The sequence below is a fragment of the Falco cherrug genome, chromosome 6 (assembly GCF_023634085.1).
Source record: "Falco cherrug isolate bFalChe1 chromosome 6, bFalChe1.pri, whole genome shotgun sequence".
NCBI lineage: Eukaryota > Metazoa > Chordata > Aves > Falconiformes > Falconidae > Falco > Falco cherrug.
Window position 1 is genome coordinate 86,260,179 of NC_073702.1, and position 21,081 is coordinate 86,281,259.

Here is a 21,081-nt window from a genome sequence, read left to right on the forward strand (position 1 = left end):
CCACGCGGCTAAAGGAGAGGCTCAAGGCACTCGTTCCTCCTGTGGGCACAGGGGCTGGGTTCAGAGACCGCAGGCACCTGAGGCACGTCCAGCTCGGGTAGCTAGGCAAAGCAGGAGCCACGGGCAGACGGGCTGAGACAGTGGGGTGGCTGCTCCTGGCTGGCTGGAAGAGCTTACCTTCGAGGCTAGTTGACTCCAAAAGCCACCCAGAGAAACTGCATCTCATCAACAGCTGCCTGGCTGCTGAAAGCTCAAGGAAGTCCACGATCCAATTAAAAAAATATCACCTGGTGCCAGGTGTTAATTCTCCTGATACAAGTCAATGTCTGGATTATGGAAATGCTGGAGTCATCCCATGGCTGCTCCCAAGGAAGCACCCACTCGGCACCGCTGCATTTGGTGCCGGAATAACAGTGCTGGGACACCCCAGTCACAACTCCCAGCAAGAGCGCAGCTCCTTCTTCTTGCCGATCCCTTCCTGGTCTGTGGCTGGAAAAGAGCACTTTCCAGGCAGGACATCTCAACGAGGACACACCACAGGCACAGGCTGATGCTTACGCTGCTCAAACAGCTTCGCTCTTCAAAGCTGGCCTCAAAAAGTGCAACGGTGCGTTTGCTCCTGGTGCATTTAAAGAGAATCTGGTAACGGAACCTTAACCTGGAAATGCCAGCAGGCAAGCTGACGAGACTTAACCAGAGCAGATATTTCTGGTGGGAGTTAGGAAGAATTCCAAGAATATTTGTAAATTAAGTGCAACACATGTAGGACTGGTATTCTAAATATACTTGTTTAACCTATAGGAGTATGCTAGGAGCAGTGGAATAAAGGAGTGAGCAAAACATGTCACGTAGAGTCCAAAAAGGAAGGGGCACACGTACATTCAAAGCAAAGCACAAATCCTTCCACTGCTGCTAGGGCCTGGGAACATCACAGTGGTGGGAGGGGGTGAAGACATCTCAGCACCCTTCCTCCCTCTGCCCTCCTCCCCCGGCTGCAGGACCAGCTGCCCTGAGGCAGGCTGAGGGGGACGGCTGACAGCCCAGAAAGGCGCTGCCCTCCGGGGGTGCTGCTGGAACAATCTGAAGCCTCCGAGCCCAGGCCTGTCCATCTGACAGCAATAAGCAGTGCGGTGCCCGTGACAGTGGAGGGAAGCCCAGCTGCATGGGCCAGGGAAGGACAAGCAGGTCAGCGGTCTGTCCTGTATGCACCGCGAGTCATTTCTTAGTTCCCATAGAAACTGGCTGCTGCAGAAATCATGTTATGAAAATGACTTCCCAGATTAAAGCTAACAGATTGGGTTTGCTCTAATGAGAGTAAAGGGACTCGTCGCTGTATTGCCCTGCGTAAAAACAGTTCCAGAGAAGTTGCAGGTACCCCCAAGGCAAGCTGCGGGCAGCGCGTGCTGCGTCGCCTGCCAAGCCCCAGGCAGGGGAGAGGAGGAGGAGGAAGGAGCAGGGACTTCCAGGTCCCACTAGCTCCGTACAGGTGGGTACAAGAGGCCGCGCTGCTGCCATCTCTGAGGGCCGAAATCTATCGTTTGCTCTACGAAAGGCAAGCCTGCAGAAGTAGCAGCAATGGATGATCATGTGGCAAGATCTCCAAGAGGCTGCAAGAAGACGATGCGCCTTGAATGGAAAGGGTAAAGGCAGCAATGGTGGGTTAGAGACACGGGTGGTCACTGCTAGGCTGCCTGTCCCTCTTACCCACATCCTGAACGGGGGACACCTCGTTCAGTGTCTGCTCTCACATATGACATGGCCACCGAGTGGTCAAAAATCAGCCTTGTATGAAGACAAAGTCTGGATGAGCCAGCTTTTATGTAAGCTGCTCTCAGAAATACATGTATTATTGAATAAACCAAAGTCACGCCTCACAAAGCTCTGCAGCAAGAAAGCGAGCCGGCCTTTGGTGGAATCATTGGCAGAAACCCATGCAAAACTTAAAAAGCTTAACTCTCCCTCCATACTATTAATTCCTCGATCAAGTTTCATTTGGAAAGAGTCCACCAGAATAGAAAGGCATTTTAGCCTGATGAGAGAAATGCCACAGCCCAGGCTGGGTAGCACGGCGGAGGCCTGGGGCCAAGGCTCAGGACGGGTGGTGTGAGGACAAGCTGTGCCCACCGCCACCGCAGCCACTCGCGGCTCCTGGAAAGGCGGCTGTCGTGGTTTAACCCCCGTCCCAGCTGAAACCAGGACAGCGGCAGCCCAGATGTGTGGACCGTGCCCTGTGCCTGGTCAACCCAACACAGTGTGAGCACCTGCAGGGAATCGCTTCACTGGAAGAACTTCAGTGGGAAGTCTCCCCACTGGATAATAATCAGGCAGATCAGAGAAAACATCTGGAAACAGATGTTAGCAGGGTGGAATTCATTTTTAGCATGAATTTGGATGTTTCTGGAAGTTGGTCCAACATTGCACAAAAATGTAGTCAAGAATACAGAAATGCTGAAGGCAATCAAATCAAACACTTTTGTTCACGCCCTGCAAATGACAGCCGGTCGTAGCGATAACGAACAAGTGATCGTTCTTGAAAAGTCCCCGTGTTCCTCGGTGCAGTGAAAGCTCCACGATCTCAGAGGCCTCCCATAAATATACTTCTGCATCTCTGCTGTGAAATCCACTCAAAATGACTATACTGGATTACCCATGACCCCGTTTCTGAGAGACTCTCGCAGGAAGGCTCTACAAAACTTGAGGATGTAAAATTAAAAATCCTGGGAGCAATCTGTACTGTTGCAGAGTGTTTCATCTCCTTATGCAGCATTAAAGCGCTGCTACGCAGGCCTCAGGAATATAAACACTAATTACTGCAACCATGTAACAAAGTCATAAAGGACTTTACAGTACGACTAACAAGCAATTAGATGTTAAATTAAGCAGCAGAACGTGATGGTCTATAGTCCATCAAAGGAGAAACAAAGCCCCTCAGAAGACAGATACGGTATTTCGTGGAAGAAACGTGTAGCTCAGGAGCCTCACTGTGGCATTTGAAGATGCAGAGTGAACAGACACATGGTATTGCCAATGACTTGAATTTACGTGTACACTTAGCCTATCAATAAAGTGATTAATTAGCTGAAAGGAACATGATGGTCACTCCATAAATGAGACAGCAAAAGAAGGATGCATTATATGACATACAAGGCAGTGATTAAATGTGCAGAGGGGAGCTGTGGCTTGGGTTCTTCAGGCTGAAGCTGCCGGGCAGTCAGGGCACAGTCCAGCTGCCTACAGAGCGGCGCTGGGTCTCTCTCGGTTCAGCCAGCCAAACACAAGGTGCTTTTCCAGCTGATTTAGTACTGTAATGGGAATAAGGACACACACGTAGTTGAAAGGAACTTGTTTGGCATGGACAGGATTGGCAGGATTGAGTAAGCTCTCCATCAGGCAGCCTTTCACAGATTTCCTTCTCACCCTTCCTCCCAGCTCATGTCAGAAGAGGCTCAGATGCTCTTCGGAGCCTTGCCAGGGAAGGTAGAGGCTGATGTGAGGAAATCAGCTTTCCAGCCTACCACCTTTCTTCCTGGATGAATAATTTGTCTCAGAGTACTCCACCTCCTTCCTCTGAAACCCTCTCGCCCACATGGGTTACGTTCCCTGAGGGATCAGCTCGTTTCCTGATGAGCTTGCAAAGTACACGGCTTCGTGCTCCAGCTGGCCCAGCCATGGCTTAGCACTTGGGAGCTGCTAGGAAAAATACAGTGCCAGGGTGCTGCCTAAATGGTTAGGGCCAGAACAGAGCCACGAGATGAGTCCCATAGTAAATAAAGGTCTTGGACAGCAATCAGAGAAGCCAGGTTTTGCATCAAATCAAGGATTTAAGGAGGAAGTTTGGTCAGAAGTTAAGCTGATGTTGAGAAGACGAGGCAGGAGCCTGGACAGAAGATGAGAGGGACTCAAGGAAACCCTAGAGGAGAGTCTACCTGCCTTGTAAGGGCCCGCTGAGTAAAGCCTTGGACAGCCACACGAAGAAAAGTGGAGAAGAGCAGCGTAAGGACAGCTGGGCACGTGGGGGGCCCACCCCAGCAGAGGCAGCAACGCTGGCTGCTCAGGGCGCCAGTCCCTACATTCTTCTTTGCTGTCAAAGCCTCTAGTTGCCCCTCAGAGTCAAACCTTCAGATCAGGATAGGAATGCTCATGTTTGACTCCCAGATTGCTCACAGCTGGTCTCTCTTACTTCTGTTCAGCCATACGCATCAACTTGCAAACGAATTTTCAGTCTAGAATTTGCTTGACCCACAGTCATATGGGAGTGGAGACAATGAGTTTCAGAATTGGTTCCCAGTGTTCTTTTCCAATAGCGGCACACAAAGTACAGGAAAATCACACACACACACACTCGCCTCGTAAAGAGCATCTAGTGCAACTTGTTAACTGGAAATTGTCTGGGACATTGACAAAATGCAATTTAATCCCACAGCGATAACTGAACTGCATCCCGAATCACAATAGCAGGGCCTTCTGACAGCACCACCGAACTTTCTCTGTAGCTTTCTCTTGCAACACCAAAGTTTTCTTCCAGTTCACTGATGCTGCCGTGCCTCTGCCGCCCTATAGCTGTGATGACTTGAGCATCCCCAGCAATGTGAGAAGAGGCTGGGACTGGCAGGTATACACACCCAGAACTGCTGCAGGCGAGTCAAGCAAATGACACATATGAAATCCGCGTATCCTGACGAGTGATAAAACAATAGAGGCATTTTACTTTTTTTTTAACCTGACTCATGCATTCACTTCCTCTGTCTGAGGGCAACACGTAGGTGAGAACACCTTTGCTTCCAATAACTGGAAGAATTTTCCCCCAGATGGAACATCCTTGGTCGGTATCTGCTGGCAAGCAGCCTGGGAAATTCCGAATATGGTTTTAAAATAGTTTCTGAAGCAGGAAGGGACCTTCAAAAAGGCAGTGAAATTTCAGAGTATTTCTGATCTGATCAACTTAGCAATGGTGTACTACCTTCCAACCATGGCAGGTCAATGAGGAGATGTGTAGGGGGTGCTCAGCACTGCTGGGATGGAGTGAGAACAGCATGGTGGCAACAAGAAGCCTTTGTGGTGTTTGGACACTCTCGCTGACCTGTTTCTGTAACTACATGTCTTATCTTTGCCTAGAGCTGCCCACTTTCCTAGTATTTGTGTTCTTTGGGGGACCTGGAAGGGCGCAGAGGACACGGCCCAAGGGTTGGTGATGGCCTCTCCTGGCCCTGGATGACCAGCTGCCCATAACCTGCCCACGGAAGACAAAGGTGAAGAAAGATAGCGGCATGACTCAGTGCTTTTTCCTGCAGGAGAGAGAGTTTCTGGGACAGAGGAGGTCTGCCTATCGGGACCCTGCTGGGGAGGGAGCATGGGGCATGTATGGTCGTGAAGCTGTCAGTGGAAGGATAGGTGATCTCTCCAGAGAGCTGAAACGGGGCAAAGACAGAAAGCTTTTGATCACGGAGGGGGTGGAGGACGTTTCTTGCTGAGAAGATTCCTTCAAACCCTCCAGGACAGGAGCCACCAGCTCCACCTCTGACCTCCCTAACTTTTATCAAGTTTCCCATCTGTGGCTGTTGCCTGCAGAGCCTTTACCAAGCTTCCCTCCAACCACCCCACTTCCCACCAACTCCTTTTAAAGGAGCACTTAAGCAAATCACACACCAGCTCCTTCCCCTTTCCTGTCACCTCTTCACAAAGCAACACAAACGCAGTCTTCCACCACTGCTTTCTACAAGGTGGAATACACAAGTCATTGTGGCTACCTCCTTCCCTCTAACAGGCTAGCACACTCAAAGCTAGCGAGAGCAGGTTACCCGGAGCTCTGGAGAAACATGGGATGGTCCTCAGGGCTCTCGGGATGGTTGTCAAAGCCCCCAGCCAGGTGGTGACACAAGGAAAGCCCAAAAGGACACACAGCCCGTGAGGACGGGATGGTGGGTCCCAAGCCAACCGGGGAAGGAAGAGTCTTGCTTCCTCGCCAGGGCAATTCAGAGGCTGTCGGGAAGGTTGGCACTCTGCTTGTTGTCCAGGGGCCACCCTTTTGCGGGGAGACAGCCAAATACATGTTCAGCTTCCACAATGCACACGGTAAGGCCAGAGGCAAATGCAGCACAGGCGGCCATAGCTCCGCTAGCACCAGGATCTCCCAGGAATCTACAAAAGCTGTAGCAAATACTGGGCTTGGAAGGCAGAGGGGAGACCAACACAGCAACCAGCAGCACCTCCCCAGGAGAGAAGGGAACACAGTGACAGCTGCTCTACCGTGGCTCTAAAACCCAAAAGAGATGTCACTTCTTGGGGCTCTGCCAACTATTTCGCTCAAGGCTGCTCAGGCTCCCACTCCATGCGGGCAGTCCCGACCAGCCTGACTCCCGACAGAAGACATACAGGGTAAGGTACCTGTCTCTCCAAATCCCAGCCCTCCCCGATGTTTGATTTACTCTGATCAGGCGTGTTCACTGGATGCAAAAGCAGGCTGCACCAACAGGATAATATACAGGTACTAAAAATTAAATACCTGACATTTAATGTTCCCTTCACATCAGTATTTTGTGGAAGCATTCATTCGCAATGACGACCTGAAGGTGTTACATTGCAAGAAGGATGCTAAAGGCAGAAAGGATTTGTGTGCGGTTTTCATCTAGTTCCTATTTCCTACGCAATTTTGGACAAAGTGACACCTTGGGATCCCTTCCAGCCCTATTTTTCCTGAGTTTATAGTGCCATTAAATATGGTAACTTCGTTGTTGTTGGGCTAGAGGCCCAATAACAATTTCCTATCTTTCTGGACAAGAAAACAGGTTTTGTTGTTTTATTTAATGATGCTATTCTTCACTGATTACATGATGTTTTAGCACTTGTAAAAATTCAGTGTCTGTACTCTGGCCTCTTTTTTTCCCCCCAAATCAAACTAATAACCTCAGTAAATTTGAAGTTATAAGTAAGCTTTAAGGAAATAGGGAGCTTAGTGTTTTGGTGAAATATCAGTGTATGTGCAACAAAATGGATTCTAGAAAGTTTCCAGGAACTAAGCTGTATTAATTATGAAAAAAAATAAGTTTAACCAGCATTTATATACATTCACAGATTCTGGACAGTTTGTAGGGACATTCAGACACCTCTGCAAATGAGCTAAAATTGGTCCATATGTCATTCTTCGTAACTATAGATTGAAATTGCATAAGAATGTGAAATTAACTGAAAAAGCAGCACTCTTGTGGATAACAATATCAAAAATTAGCACTTTTCTCAACTGAAGCCTGCACGATTTCATTAATTACCTGTCTTAACTCTGGATCTGAAATCACAGTCACTCACAAGCCCAGTGACAGGTGACAGACTGCTCTTAGCAGACACACCCCTAGTAACTAAGGAGCTGATGGTTACTGAGCTTTAAATAAAATCAAAATGCTTAAATTCTACTCCTCTGAGTGCACAGCAGCTCTGCATTCTTTGGAGAAAGACCTAATAAATTAAACAGTGAGGGTTTGGGGATTGTTCCATGATTTGACTTAAAAATAACAGCGTAATGCCTGAAGTTCTTAGGCATTGCTCTTTTGCCACAAGACAAGATTGGTCTTTCTCTTCTGAGCAGATAATTATGCCAGTTATAGATAAGATTTTACGGAGACCTCTAATATGTTACAAATAAATCTGAGGCTTGCCCGAAGTTAGGTTGGGAAAAAACGCAAACCCCAAACCCTTGGAACAGCATTAGTTCTCTTAATATTCATTACAAGCACTTAAAAAAGATGTGGAATTTAAGAAAAAACTGCTGTATCGCAACGATCATCTTGATTGATGACTTTAAAGTACCCTCACAGGAGGTAAACAAACGTAAAAAGGAAACCATAAAATACGGGAACATACGTTATCGCTCCCGAGCGCAAGGACGAGGTGGGAATCGGATGGAACTGACACTATTATTGAGAATTATACTTGAGTAAGCCCAAGTTAGCACTCTAAAGGACTGTTCATCAAAATAAGCACTCCTTTCCCTTCCTCACCTCAGAAATGGCCCCTCTCTGAAGCACCAGGCCCATGAAGCTTGTCGTTGAAGCTTCCTGCCAACACCGACTTCCCCAGGACTGAAGAATAGCTCACCAGCTACCTCTGGCTTGTGTTAGGCTATTTTAGCTTTAGCAGACCAGAAAATCTAATCTATTAGACATCAATTATATCCAGCTCTCTAAGAATTTTAAACAGTTTACAAGTGAGGTAATTAAGCACAGGTTTAGTCTCTGCTCTTGCTCCCACAGAGGTACCAAGAAGGCACAAGTCTGACAAACTGGCAAAATACAACTATCAGAATGGGAAAATGTATGGGACAATAGGATTACCAGCATCAATAAAGAAACCTTTCTGCATAGACCGGTAGCCACCAAAGAGATGCCCATGCCCAGGAGGCCAGAAATTGAATTCAGGGAGCAGCTAGCTGTCTCACTGGTGAGGATAACAGCAGTGGGTTCGCCACTAAGGGAGACTCCTGAAGGTTTCCTCAGCAGCACCACTGGGCACATGGAGGGGGACAATAATTAACAAACAGTTCAGTGCAGAAGGTGCACACAAATCCCCCTGGTCCACCCGGGAACAATTCCCCCAGCAGCCCAGAGAGCTCCAGCTGCCCTACTATCTTCCAAAACAACAGAGCTCAGCTTCTGCCCCCCACCAAATTCTGCTGGCTGTCTTGCAACAGGTGCTCTATAGAGTTAATTCATAGATGTACGTGACTTTAGCCCAGCACCTGATGTTTTAGGGAGAAACTAGGATCCTCCAAAACCCAGCTATGACAGAAGGTTGTAGCCCTCGGTAGCCAGTTACCAACAGGCGGACTCAGCCTTCAGGCCAGGTCACAGTGTGGCACCAGGAAAAGAGCAAAAAATACTGGATTTGAAAACACAAGCAACAAGACACGAAGTATTTTTGATATCTGATCCTTCTCAGAAAGCAGCAGAAACCACACCAGGTACAGAAATATTTATATGTTAAATTAACACTCTCAGTGTGCAAGACATGAAGTCATCCCTGTCACAAACAGGAGAAACCTTGAATCCTTGCCAACAGATCTGGACACCAAAGCAGGACACCTGAGGTGCCTGCAAATCTGGAACAACCGATTTGAAATAGTATGCTGTGCTTGACTTTGATCTCTCAAATCTCAGCCTTGCAGACTGGCTGTTACGAGATCCTTCTGAAACCAAAAGCTTTCTTTCCCTTGCCCCTTGCCAAAGGTGCACTATTTTGCACAGGAGATCCTGCCCTAACATACTGAAACCAGCCTTTGCAGCATGACAAAAAAACACACCCTGACTTGTCTGAAGCTTTCCATGTCTTTTGGACGGCAGCTGTCTTAGGAGTATACTGTTACCTCACACCTTGCATCTGGCAGGGTGCTAGTGGACAGTCGTGTCACCAGACAAAGTGAGGTGGGGATAAGTCAGCAAAACCTACTCTAAAGTGTTCAGTACTTGATTATAAAATTAAAATAAAAACCCCAGCCCCTTAACCTCCTGCTCCCCCCCAAAAAAAGAAGAAAGAAAAAAAAAAGGAAGAAAAAACCCCAAAAACCCCCAAGATATAATGAGATCTACCTGATGCCCCATACTTTCTTTCTAGTGGATACATGGCATCATTTCTGAACATCCTCTCCAGCTGCCTGATTGGGGTGTCTACGCTGATATGCTCTGCTCCTTCAATGTGACTCTTCTTTCCCTGTTATGCTGCTAATTATAAATCTACTTTAACGGCACACTGCATGCAAAACACATCATCAAAGTGGCTCCTGGCACACCACTTCTCTTTTACCCTTCAGTTCAGTGACATCATTATATTCTATCACTGTCTGTGGTAAAAATGAACCAGTTGTCCAGATCATAGTACATTAAAGAAATATTAATATTTCTTTCCTTTCTCTGGGCTTTAGCCTAATCTTGGTAAAAATGCAAGAGCCACCGCAAGTAATGCAAAAAGTTAATCTAGCTAGCGTTGGATATATAGGAAAAAGCGTAAGGACATAAGAAGCACACCATGATACTTCCTCAGAATACCCTTGCAGCCCCCAGCAACTTGTGCTGAGGGCATGAGAGGGCACCTGACCATTTAAAAGCCTTCAAGAGATTTTATTTCCCCTCCCCTCCAATGAATTTTCTAGTTCTGTCGTGTGCGTGTTTAAACAGCTTATGTCTAAATTTCTTATTGACGCAACCCTCTTTGGTTCATTACGAATTCTCAGAAACCATATCCCAAAAGAAACAATTACCATACAAATATCTTACTCATTCTGGTCTCCCGTTTTCCCCCAGGAATTAATAAAGCCTGACACATTCATATGACATACATGGAACTCGAGGCTCAGAGTTCATAACTGTCCTCCACACCGTTCATGATAGAAACCTCAGGACAGCTACTGTATTTTGAAAAATTAAGACATGAAATGGAAGGGGAAGTTTTAAAACAAAGATAAACATGTTAGGAATGAAACAGGCCTAAGTAAAGTAGCTTTGAGGCAAGAGAAGAGCTCCCCTCCACACTCGTGTTTCTCTAACCCCATGGTTTCTAGGCCATTATTATTCAGACTTGTTTCAGAAACAGCATGAATCTCCTCATGTCCTCTGTTACAGAAAACAAGTTCTACCTCTTACATAGTTGCAACTTAAAAAGTGGACCCAAAAATGGCAGAAATAAATACTACCATCATCTGCTTGAAGTGAATTACAGTGATGTACAAGAAAGCATAGTTATCTGTCAGTATTTGCCACTTACACATTTAAGACACACTTTAAAGATAAAATACAAGTAATTTGTAATATATCAAAAATTTCAGTACATTAAGAAAAACTGTTCTATTTTTAGTTAGAAGCATGTTAAGTCCAATTGCTGCTAATAAGTTAGGAAATTCTAAATGTAGCTCTACATTTAACAGAATAGCTACAATTATAAACCCTTATGTTTCATAGCCTCTTTTTTTAAGACAAAGCCTCTTTTTTTTAAGACAAACCCCTCTTCCTTTTTGAATCAAGTGCCTGACTAAGATAAACAGATTTAAAGATCTGGCAGAAGAAATAAAGCCGTTAGAAGCCTGCCCTTGTTCCCTCAGCTTTTAGAAGAGTATGTTGAATTAACATCTCTTACATTTTCCAGCTGAAACAATCATTTGTACAGGCAGTTAGGAATAAGTTAGGCAAAAGTCAGCCCACAGAAACCATCAGCGAAGCAAACCTAGAATAAAACTGTCTTGCAGTTGAAATTTAATTTGCATTAGCATTAATGCTTGGGGGGAAAAAAAGTAATTTTTTTTTATTCAGTTGCACAAGCGTGCTTGCTGACTGCCTTGGCAACAGCAGCCTGCACACACTCCTGCCTGCCCCGGCCCCACAAGGGTGCTTACTCAGACATAACCTACTGCGCAGTCTCTGAAGCCATCAAAATAACCATTTAACGCCGCAAAACTATCAAAATATGTAATTCCTACACACCTGCATCCAGTAACACAATGTTCCTCTCCTGGAGGACAAACACCCTCATGACAACTTGAGGACATGTGTGGAATAACCATCTTCCTCCTGGCAATTCTGTGTCCCCCTTGCTTTCACAGCTTACGCAACAGCACATGATCACCACAAGCAATTGCTGGGCTGCTATTTAAGTAGCTTCAGGGTGACCATGAAGACAGATAAAAAATACTCTGTGGACATCTCCAAAATTTGTCTTGCGCCATGCCTCAACTACTAGCCCAGGAACCTAACAGCCTGGTACCTAGCAAACAACACCTTCAGCAGAGCAATTTCTTGCAGCACTTGATCTCACTCTGCACTGCTCTCGAAAGATCAGCATTTCTCCCCTCACACTGGCCGGGAAACAGCTTCTTGTGTAGCGTTACTTTTCAGCTGCATCAGGTGGCAGAGCTGGTGGTACAAAGGAGAAGGCAGGATGGCCCAGCAAAGAAGAGGAAGGCTGGGACTGCTGCTGGTGCTGGGAGCCCAGTCTGGAACATTTTAAGCTGAAAGGCAAAGCTGAGAGTGGTTCGATACTGACAGGCAGAGCAGCCCCTACTTGCCAGTAACAACTGCTACAGACAGACCAGGACTGCCTTCACAACCTACCCGGGCAGAGCACGCAACCCCTGCGGAGATTAATTCATCTCACTGAAGGCTTATTATCTGGAAATTCTATGGTAGCCATCAATCTGAAGTGGTTATCATCCATACTGCCTGTTAAATGTATTTCTTAGGACAGGCTGTCACACCTTTTTCAGGTCCTTGCTTCTCCACAAAGCTACGTGGTCTAGGAGTAACTGCTAAAGGTAGGAAATTCCACGTTTGTGTGATGGCTTGCTCCTCCTAGGGAGTACAGCCTGAACTGTTTCACAAGTGATGAGATCCTTGCACATAGGTTCAGATTCCCCATGAAAGTGCTCTGTGTGATGAAGGAAATAAGCACTGGACAAGTCAGCCAGCCAGCCAGGTTCCCGTCTGCACTGTTGTGACGCGAGTGCCTTTTGCCCACTGCTCCATGTCCTGTACGCGGTCACCTCTTTCTCACTGCTGGACTGACAAGAGTTTTTTGCCTGGCCTGACCTTTAAACACGGAGGTGAAGGGGGATGGGACAGAAAAAGGATTGCTGCCAAAGACCAATCCAAACCGTTCCCAAGCTGGCAATTTCAGGATGGAGTGGACAGGCATGCAGCTTCCCATTGAAGGATGCTACACCTTTTTGATCACCACTAATAAAAACAAGGACTGCATAAATATAGGGAAAGTTCAAACCACTGAGAGCGAGTGTCAGTCACCACTTTGCGATGGGGAAAACTAAGCGTGCATAGGCAGCTTCTCCAAGGGTCTGCAGCTCCAGATAATGTCATTACGGAAAGATCTTTCTGTATCAGTCATGTCCTTTAGCATCAGAAAACCAAGGCAGCAATCCCAAAGGTATACACAAGGTGCCCAGCTTCCAGAAACAGCGCAGTGTCCCTGTCAATGGCCGAAGGCACGTAGGCCAGGGCTCTTGCTCAGCCACCTTCCCTGTAGGACACACTGATAGGATACAACAGAGATGCTCCAAGATGTGCCTCTGCTGGGCCAGCTGTACCAAGGGTTTAATCAAAGGTTGGTCCAGCCCTTGTAGCAAATCATGCTGGCAAGGCAGCAGGCGCATTCCCTGTACTACCACCCTCACACATGGAACAGTACCGCATGCCCGCAGAGCCTCATCCCACTTCATCAGCTACCAGGCTAAAACCTGCATTTTAGCTAGCTAGAATTAGTTATCTGCATTTTTATTCAAATCCTGCATGTGAAAAAGAACATCCTACGTCCAGAGCTTTCAAAACACATCGGGAGAAAAGCAGAAGTACGAGGCCCCTGCTTCAAGAGCCCTGCCCTCCTCAAGAGCCTGAGGACATCGCCCCAAGCCCCCCAACACCCCAACATCTCAGGTCCCTACAGGCCATGAAGGAAAGCCAGCCACACACTTCAGGCTATCCTAAAGTGTTGTGCCAGTGGCCCCTCTGCTTTTAAGCTAAGGAGGCTCCAGCTCAAGTGTCTGCCCTGCTCCCAAGCACTGCCAAGCAGCCCTCTGCATGCTTCCAATTCCTCCAAGGGTAACAGTTACTACCTTTAGAGCAACTGCTAAAACAGATGAAGCAGAACTGTGAGGTGCAGCGATAAAGCAGATCAATGAGTACCAAAGAGAAGACGAAAAAATTAGAATGATACATTTATTGTCAATGGATATTTCTGTGTAATTTGTATGGATCAGGTATTTGGAAAAGGGATAACTGACACGTAGGGAAAACCACACACTTCTCCTTAGCCTATTCTTGACTACCAGCCAGAAGATGCTCAGTTTGTGTGCTCTGCTCTCCAGCACCTTCATTCTAAAATCAATTTCCTGTTTCAAAGCAAAAAAAGATCTTTCCATTCTTCTCCTTAAAAACACAAACTTCTGCAGGCCAAGCCACCTCATCGGCAGTAAAAGCAGTGTCTACTTTTCACCACTGTGGCCTTGTTAATGGCAGGCATATCAGTATGCTCTTGGGATTTCTCACTATAGTCATCAAAGTTTATCATTGCTTAATAAAATGCTATTACATTTTTGGGGGCCAACTAAGATAAGAAGAGACATTACAAAATTTTCCACAGAAAGATCATGCCAATAATTTTGGGTTTCACGTATTATAGCAAACATCCTGCGTTTGCAGCACTACATATATAATATATATTAAACAGGCTAAACTACTCACAGTTCAAGCAATGTTCACTGATCTTTTAAAAATGGGTAGTAAACATAATAAATCAGTGTTCCACGAATTCTGAGCATTGCCTGCAAAGTCCACAAAGATGATAAAATGGTGCTAGATTGGGACTGTTGGAAGGATTGAGACTTGTTTCTAATCCAACAGAAATTTAAAATAGCTTCTGTAAATGTACAGTAGCACTTTTCAACTCATGATACATGAAAATTGATTATGTGTAAAAGCAGATTGTTTCCAACATCCTGAAAACACATAATGACAGAAAAAAACCCCAAGATAGGCCTAAATTTTGTTTTGTGAAAAAGACCACAGGGTTAAAAAAATCACACCTCATACAAAAATAATATTTAGCAAGGTCTGGAGAGATCTCATTTCCCCTAGGAAAGTAACCCTGTTTTGAGACATACCATTTTTTAAACCAAAGAGCATTTCTCATCCCTGTTACACTTCACTGCTAAGAGAGAAAAGTTTCTAAATTTAACTACTCAGCAGGTAGGCACTTGTTTTCCTGCAGCAAAATTATTGTTACAGTATCTTGCAGAACTATAAAACTCTGTCCTATGCTACTTAGCACTATTTACCTCTTTAGATATCACTACAGGTACAATTACGTGTCTCAGGGACCGTTTTCAGGATGTCTACCTGATTTAGCACAGGACTTACCCTCACTGAACCTGTCACAGATTTGCTAATAAGTTAGAATTAATTAACCACATTTGATTTTACACAGTTATTTTAATAGGAATATAGAGTTATAAGAAATATTTTAATGAAACTTCTATTTGTACAGCTATAGCTGCTATGAAATCCTCTGTATAACCCCGTACCAAGGCCGAAGGAATTGGTCAGAATCACCTAGTAGGAATGTTTAGAACTTAGATAACGGACTTAAGATTCAAGATGATTGTTTATATGTAACCTAGGAGAATGTACTAAAATGTCAAAATGGGAATTAATGTGAACTGGGTAGAGTCAAGTGAAGCAACTCATAGCTACCTGTCAAGAAACAGTTACCTTAAGTGAAAGGTAATTTCGGCAGGGGGTATCGCGACCACTGACTCAAGTACCACCCACCCGAATAATACCCCAGACCCATTTCTAGACCTTTCTAACCTTTACTGCGCAGAATTGGATATGGGAGGAGAGTATGTTAATGATTTTCGGGAAATATCATGATTCTGCATGAATATTTAATGAATATGCATGAATAAGTTCTATATAAGGTGCATGATTTTGAACCATGGTGTGCGTTGATCGTGAGAGGCCTCACTTACGCACCCGGCCATCAATAAAGAAGCGTCTGCTTATCTACATCACATTGGTGTCGGTAAGTTCTTCATTCCGAGATTTCGGTAACAAATCCACTAGGGTTTTCTCTAATTTAGTTGCAGACATCCCGCCCCGAACCATCCTCAAGGGCACTTGCTTTTGAAATCATTCTTCCTCTGTCTCCTTCTCCCTGCCACCAGGACGCCCTCTCCCAGCTGCACATGCCCTTTTCTTCACCCCATTCCAGCACCTTCCTGGAGACCCCACCTGCCACGCCGTGCAGCTCTGGCTGCCAACCCCCAGGGAAGGACCTACCACCTCCCTCTGCCACTGAGGGCTACTCACTGAGCACATTTACGTCTCCTAGCCGTGTTATTACTCTTTTAGCTTTTAATAACTCAGCTCAGACTGGCCGGGGCCTAGGCCACCAGGCAGGGCCTCTCTTCGGGGATTTATGGCACACCACAGCGCAGGGAGCTGCTTTTAACCTTCTCTGCGTCCCGCGGCGGGGCGCTGCGGCCTGAAACCAGCAGGGAGGCCTGTGCAGGCCGCCTGTGGCCCCCACGCATAAAGGACACGAGTGACACGGCACCAGCCTCTCAGGGTGCCGGGGCTGCCCCCCAAAGCCCCCCCACAGAAAACAGCCCCCCACGCACGGCGAGGCCTGGGCCAGACAGGGGCCCGCCCGGAGCGGCGGGGGGGGTGGCCGGGCTGAGCGCCAGCGCCCGCCCGCTCCCGCCTCCTCCTCCTCATCCCCCCTCCCCCTCCCGCCCCGGCGTGCGTGCGTGCGTGCGCGCGCCCTGCTCCGTGACCCATTTCACTGAACAAAGGATTTTGCTGGAATCTCAGCGCTAGACCTAAAATGGCGCCGGCACGCTCGGCCGTCCCCCTCCCTCCCCGCCCCGCGGGCACCATAGAGATGGGGCGGGCCGGGGCGGCTAGAGCGGCCGCTCCCCGTGCCTTCTCTACGCGGCCGTAGTCCGGCCTCGCTGGTGCGCGGCGGGGGAGGGGGCGCGGGCCGGGAAAGGCGCTGTCGCATCATGGCGGGCGAGGGCGACTCTGAGCCGAGGAAGGTAACGGAGGCGGGATGGATGTACTGGGCGGGGGGGGCAGTGCGGCGAGGGCCCTTCTCGCCCCGAAAGTGGCCGTAGCCCTCCCTCCTCTACGGAGCGCTGCCCCTATGCCCCGCCAGCAGCCCCTCAGGCCGGGCCGGCTGCGGGCGGGCGGGCGGCTGAGGGAGCTCGGGCGGCGGGAGGCGGCAGGGCCGGGTCTGGAGCCCCCCAGGCGCAGGGGGGTGGCCGTGCGTGGGGGTCTCCACGCGTTTGAAGGTTTCCTTGAGCGCCCCGCTGAAGCGCTGCCGGGCGCTGGGAGGAGGAGGAGGAGGAGGAGGAGGAGGAGCTCCCCGCGCCCACGCGTGTCGGTGGCGCCAGCAGCGCTGAGGAGAACAGGGGCTCTCGCACACCAGTCTTGAAGCCCCGCAGGGTTTTTCTTCTCCAGAGGAAATAACGGGAAGAGCACACAGAAACCCACGCAGGGCCAAGTGAAGGGGAGTGCGTGTGCACATGTTTCCCCACAGACCCTCCTCAAGGCTTTCTCCAGGCTGAAACACTGCCATGGCGCTTGAGCCTATGTCACGGCAGCAGTTAGCGTCGCAATCAGTGATTTCAAGTATAGCAACAGGTGAAATACTATTTTAAAAGGCTGCCTCATGCTGCATGGATGTGGCAGGGATACCTTCTTAGCCAACAACAGCAACATATCGCATGACTTCTTCCATATGAGAGTACTTGAAATTACTCATTAGGAGATTAGACCAAATCCTGTTTGTCTCACTTGTACGCGGGGATTATGTGGAAACAGCTGATGGGTGTCCATAGGGAACATGGATAAAATTATTGATGGGGATTTCCGTGCGTGCATACAAATCCAGCTGTTGTCAGATGCTTGCCATCCCCATTACCAGTCAGACCTCTCACAGTGTCTCACAGAGCCGTCAGCCCTCCACAGATAGTTAACTATAATACTTCATCTTCAAAATATACTTTGTCCAAGTACGTAGCTTTACCAAGAAAAAACAAAACCATTTTAAAAGCATCTTACACAAGAATTCAGTTGGCACAGTTGCACATGTGGTATTTAATGGTCTAAGGGTTTAAACACGATAGAATGTAGATGAATTTTCATGCCCTAGCGAAAGATGTGCAGATGTTACTACAGTGTAGCCACATTAACCCTGACCAATGTTATCTTGAGGCTTTTCTGTACGTAGTTTCTCACTCCTGCTTGTGGCACCAAGGTGCATTTGCAAGGATGTGTCAGGTGGGAAATAAGAGTTGTATTCCAAGTTAGAAGGCTTAGATGATGCTGGAGCCAGCGTAGGCACCTCTGAAATGCAAAACATGTTTGTCAGTTCACATTTGGGTTTATGAATGCCACATGTAATTTCCATTTGAAAATTAAATAGAAATATTTAAATAGAAAATAGAAAACTGATAGATGCTAGCTAGGGTAGGTCACAGATGTGCGACAGTGTGTGAAATAGTTCAAATAATTTTTACTGGTAGGTTCGTTTAAACCTTATCTGTTGTATATAGAAGAATTTCTGTGTACAGCCCCTGCCTATACGTAGGATTAGGCTAAAAATTACTGGTTTATAAATGTTTTTATTCAGTGTTCAGTATAAGGTTCTCTGCTACTTGAACAATCTCCAGTAACTTTGCTTTTTTTTTTCTCCAAGCACATTTGCCTTTTCAGGTACTAAAATTATGTGGCATAACTAATGGCATAATTGATTGTAACCTTCCCTGTTTGTTGTGATGTCTGTTGGCTTTGAATAAAGATCCTGGATTCTTAAAGGTTTTCTCCATTCCTTTTTGGGGGAATGTAAAGGAAAAAATGAAATCGTTCCTTTGTAATATTCAATAGAAAGGATGGATCAACAGGTTTGTACAAAATGATGTTGCCTAAATCAATAGTTAACTCTTTGGAAACTATTCCTGACGCAGCTGTGTATGTTCCCTTTTCCTCAGATATAACCCTGGAAGTAGGAAATCCTCAAGTGATTATTTCTGACTCCTCAGACAACGATTCAGTTTTACTGTGGAGTTGGTATCGTAGACTTCTACAAAAGCAATTTTTTAAATCTATGGTGTGTTTTTTTTCTTACAGTCCTTTAAACTCCTAGGATTTCTTGATGTCAAAAGCGTCCCATGTGCACGAGAGTCAGTGCTCTATGGATCCCTGGGATCTTTAGTTGTGGGTCTTGGACATTTTTTAGCAACCAGTAAGTACTTACTCCTTCTAGTTTTTAGATACATATTTCTGCAAGGAAAAATTGATTTGTATGTGCTGTTAGGTTTTGTTAATAATGGGAAGTCATCCAAGGTTTTTTCTGAGGATTTTTGTTTTTCTTTCAGGTAGAGTTAGAAGATCTTGTGACTTTGCAGTTGGTGGCTTTATTTGCACAATGTTAGGATACTGGTATGTAAAACTCTTCTTGAATTTTCACAGACCTATGTTGGCTGCTTTGTACAACGTGATCCCCGTGTGACCTTTCACAGTGTTTTAGAAACTCCATACAAATCTTGCCTGGCAAAGCGTCCTCTTCCTTCTCCCCCAAATATTTATTTTTTTAAAGGAAGAGAGTTCAATGTCTTTGAATTTTTGTTATTTTTTTAAAAAAACTTGCTATTGTTTCTTGAATCCTAAGAGGTCAAGCCACCCAGTTACTTCAATCTTTCTTAATTCTTTCTTTTTTCCTTCACATATGCCATCCTTCTGTCCTAATTATAAAGGCAGCATACTACAAGGTCATTAAATTAATTTCCATATTGCAGAAATTAGCATTTTCCATTGGGCTTGTATATCTTGCTCCTCAGTGGCTGCGTAATGTTTGCCTTAAAGAAATAGCAGTTAGCCAAGTATTTTCATGGTGCATCATTTCATAATGACTTTTACTACCGTTATTATATGTGGTTTCAACTTTTCAGCTGGCTGAGTAACTCTGATTTGTCACGTATTAAGCAGGGAATTACGTTTTCTTTTCATCCCCTCCTCTAGGTTTTACTGCAGGTACAATTTGGCCCAACAGAGGATCCGCCAAAGAGTGCTTAAAGAAGGAATGAGAAACAAAATTTTATTTGAAGGCAGTTCTCTTGATCCAGAAAGAAAACAAACTGGCAATGAAAGAAGTGATTCATAGCCTGCTATGGAGGAATTGTGGGCTAATACAGCCGTGGGAGAAGGTGGTCCAAGAATGGCAGTCTTCCCTGTGAATGGGTGAGGTGCCTGAACCTGATAAATCATGCTGGTTTTCCTAGCAAATCCAAGCAAGAAATTCATAGCAAATCTGTGAAGTCGGTGTACAAGCTTGCCTTTTTTTCGTGTATGTGTATGACTATGTACACAGTGAGAAATGACCTCCTACCACACATTTGGGAACCGATGGGGTGTATTGCAGGCACTCGGAGGATTAATGACAGTGTTTTGGGACTGTGTTAACTTCCATTATAAACTGAATGGTTCGTTTTAGCAAAGTTCTAATTAGATCTCATTCAAATACAGAGAAGTATTTTTATCAGCTGTTGTCTTGAGTAAATGGATCCTTCAGTGCTACTGTTAATTGTGCTGTTTGTAAAACCAGGAATATTTGAACAGTAGGTGAATTCTTTGTTTGTGCAAGATGGGTGATATCAGTAGCCTTTGTGAGATTTCAGCTGCAAAATAACTTCAGATAATGTGTATACACTGTGAAGTTGAAGGATTTCCATCTTTGTTCTGTGTGAAACCAAGAATAAAACCAAATTTCAGAAGCAGTCTAAGGTATGTAACTAATCTTTTTACTCGATTAAAAATCTTGCGCTTCTGTTTAGGGCATTGCTTTACAATTGGTGGAGTAATAATTTTGTTTAGTATTTTTTGTAAGTACTGATGGTCAGTAGGTTTTGTGGGGTTTTAAATCAAAAAAGGCATATTCTACTTGTATATTTCACGGTACACGTTCAGTTGAAATTATATAGTGGTACTTTTTTTAAGGAAACCATCTTACTTGGAAATACAGTGTTAGGTCTAATTGCATATTGGTAAAAAGATGAGTGATGGGTGTAACATTCCTTGCTTCTGTTTACATCAGTGACACAATGTATTTATTGTTTTCACAAAATGATTTATAGTGTATTATGCTGTAAGCACTTTTTGGTCAGGCATTCACTGAGCAAAAATAGTCCTTTCCCCCCACCTTATACTTTGTCTGAGGGAGTTTGTGATCTGTTCTTAACTCAGGTTGGTGTGGGGAGGTTTGGGAATCCAGTTGTAAACAGCAGCGTTGCTCTACTTATTTAATTTGGAAATACACTTGAAAGCATTAAACAAACATGTTATTTACACTGAGATAATTAAACTTTTACCCCCTGTGGATTAGCCTCTTACAAGAGGAAAACAAACCTGTACACTCTGTTTCCTTTTTTCCCCTCTTCCTTTCGTTTCTTCTGGAGAAAACAATAAAAAAAGGTTTTTATGGAGGCCATTCATTTTAATAATTTTACGTGTAAAGACTCCAGAAAACCTGAACTAGCGC

The 21,081-nt window shown here is 45.7% G+C and overlaps 1 protein-coding gene across 1 annotated transcript; it reads left to right on the forward strand.

The window, feature by feature from the left end:
* The first annotated feature begins 16,366 nt into the window (after positions 1 to 16,366).
* Positions 16,367 to 20,320, forward strand: LOC102058197 (cytochrome c oxidase assembly protein COX20, mitochondrial). The gene is made up of 4 exons (XM_055714711.1): positions 16,367 to 16,579; positions 18,675 to 18,789; positions 18,923 to 18,986; positions 19,566 to 20,320. Exons 1-4 carry the CDS (start codon positions 16,547 to 16,549, stop codon positions 19,705 to 19,707), a joined length of 354 nt encoding a protein of 117 aa, XP_055570686.1. The 5' UTR covers positions 16,367 to 16,546; the 3' UTR covers positions 19,708 to 20,320.
* Positions 20,321 to 21,081: the final 761 nt, after the last annotated feature.

Coding starts and splice junctions, on each gene's coding strand:
- LOC102058197 (XM_055714711.1), top strand. CDS start 16,547: ATGGCGGGCGAGGGCGACTCTGAGCCGAGGAAG. Junction 16,580..18,674: donor GCGACTCTGAGCCGAGGAAG/GTAACGGAGGCG, acceptor TTTTTCTTACAG/TCCTTTAAACTCCTAGGATT. Junction 18,790..18,922: donor TGGACATTTTTTAGCAACCA/GTAAGTACTTAC, acceptor TTTTTCTTTCAG/GTAGAGTTAGAAGATCTTGT.